A 1,903-nucleotide genomic window follows, 5' to 3' on the forward strand; every position below is an offset into this window, starting at 1 on the left:
TATTTTTATTTCAATCTTATCCCTCGTCGATTTATTTTAATAGAATTGGACGTTTCATATGGCGCACACGTAATTACACGACCATCGAATCGGAATATTTTTTAAATGTGTAAAAAAAAAAAATCAAATAAAATTTTTTATTATTAAGCGATGCGAATTAACGCATCTCAGATGTGAAATTGTTTGTAAAAATTATTTGATCGCGAGGTAGTGTTTGTTCACGATCCAAATTAAATTGGCCGCCATCCCCCTTGTTTTCACTCGTGCATTAAAAATACGCGGTGATTTATTACGTAAGAACGAACAATTTTCCCGGGCGAACCGTTTCATAAGAGATCACAGAGAATATGACGTTTCGCGGGAAACAAATGTTCCGCTCCATTTGTCGCACGTGAAAAATGTCCAAATTCGTTCCAAATATTCGCGATGAGGCGCGTTATAACATTCGACTATCGATTTCTCTCGTTCTGCGAATAATAACCGAATGTATATGAAAATAGCGATTTAAAAATTCACTTGAAAAATTAATCCGTAACACGTGTGATATCGCGCCGAAGGATTGAGATTGATGAGTTTATGGACAATCGGTAGAATTAAATTAACGTTGAAATGTTCTGTGGAATAATGAATTAAAAGATAATAAATGAAATGAGAATATTTGTATCAATTTACATTAATTGGATGGATGGAAAAAGGTAGTAACATTGGAAATTGTTTCTTTAATGAAGCTGTGATTAGGATACGGATCTGTTGGCAATTACCCAATTGAATAAATGAAGAAAGTTCATTTTGGATTGTTTAATGAGGTTAAATATTTGAGAAACTGAGAAATTAAATGATTAATTGAAAATACTCTTTGCTTTAAAATTGATTCGAAGTATAAAGATAAATTATTTCAATTGTGAATATTAATTATTATCCCGCCTTCCCGTAAATTAATTTTCAATTAAATTTTAAATGAATTTCATGCTTCTTATCTTTATCCAATTTATAAAATAATATCTGTCATAATAATTACAAAGATTCTAAAAATCTAAATGTAATATTATATACAATAAAGAGTAATAAGTGAATTAATAGAATCGATGAAAAATTGTTGATATTTTAAATCTTTATAATTTTGTAAAAAAAAAGAAGTACAATAATCAACTTGCATTTATTTCAAAGATTAAAACTTCTATTTTCATTATTCTGAATTCGTTTTCTTCAAAGATGTTTACAGATTTTATATCATATAGCAAATAAAAAAGATTCTTTTTTTTTTTCAAGAAATTTTAAAAATTCGGCTGTAAAAACACAAATAAAATTTTTTTGTAATTGAAGATTGAAATTTTCCCTTTACAATAATCGCCTAAAACTTACTGTACGATTTTTTTTTATCAAGTTATTCAACTTTAAATATAATTGAAAACGATGAAAATTTAATGTTTCTTTAATTTTCAATTAATTCTAATATTTATATGATTATACCATCATTTCTTTTTTTATTTGTTTACAAAACTATATAATTTAAAATATCATCAACTTTTTAACCGAGTTCATTTATAATATCTATTTTTATTCGATAAACGAAAATTAATAGATATATTCATTATGTAATAATAATCAATACGCTTAATAATAAGCGTATATATTAATCAGACTCACCACACGTGTAAACAACTTTCAAATACGTTCTGCTTTCCGGGCTACAGGGTTCACCGAATGTCGAACTGTTTGCAACCACCGAACAGCGTCGTTTTCCATGGCACAAATTCATCACGGTTTCTGTCGCGTACGATGCCATGCAAGCTGTAACCAGACAAAATTGATCTATTCAGCGCATTTGTCCGTAGTTTCGTCGAGGATGAAAAAAAGAGAGAGAGAGAGAGAGAGAGAGAGAGAGAGAGAGAGAGAGAGAGAG

At 28.9% G+C, this 1,903-nt stretch overlaps 1 protein-coding gene across 1 annotated transcript in view; it reads right to left on the bottom strand.

The window, feature by feature from the left end:
* LOC102681049 overlaps positions 1 to 1,903 on the bottom strand; it is a 94,190-nt gene that overhangs the window by 66,227 nt on the left and 26,060 nt on the right. Inside the window, exon 4 of the mRNA XM_006625107.2 lies at positions 1,648 to 1,791. Coding sequence (XP_006625170.1) covers positions 1,648 to 1,791 — 144 coding nt within the window. The remainder of the gene's footprint in view (positions 1 to 1,647; positions 1,792 to 1,903) is intronic.

This window comes from Apis dorsata, unplaced genomic scaffold (assembly GCF_000469605.1).
Source record: "Apis dorsata unplaced genomic scaffold, Apis dorsata 1.3 scaffold_1280, whole genome shotgun sequence".
In the NCBI taxonomy this organism is placed as follows: domain Eukaryota; kingdom Metazoa; phylum Arthropoda; class Insecta; order Hymenoptera; family Apidae; genus Apis; species Apis dorsata.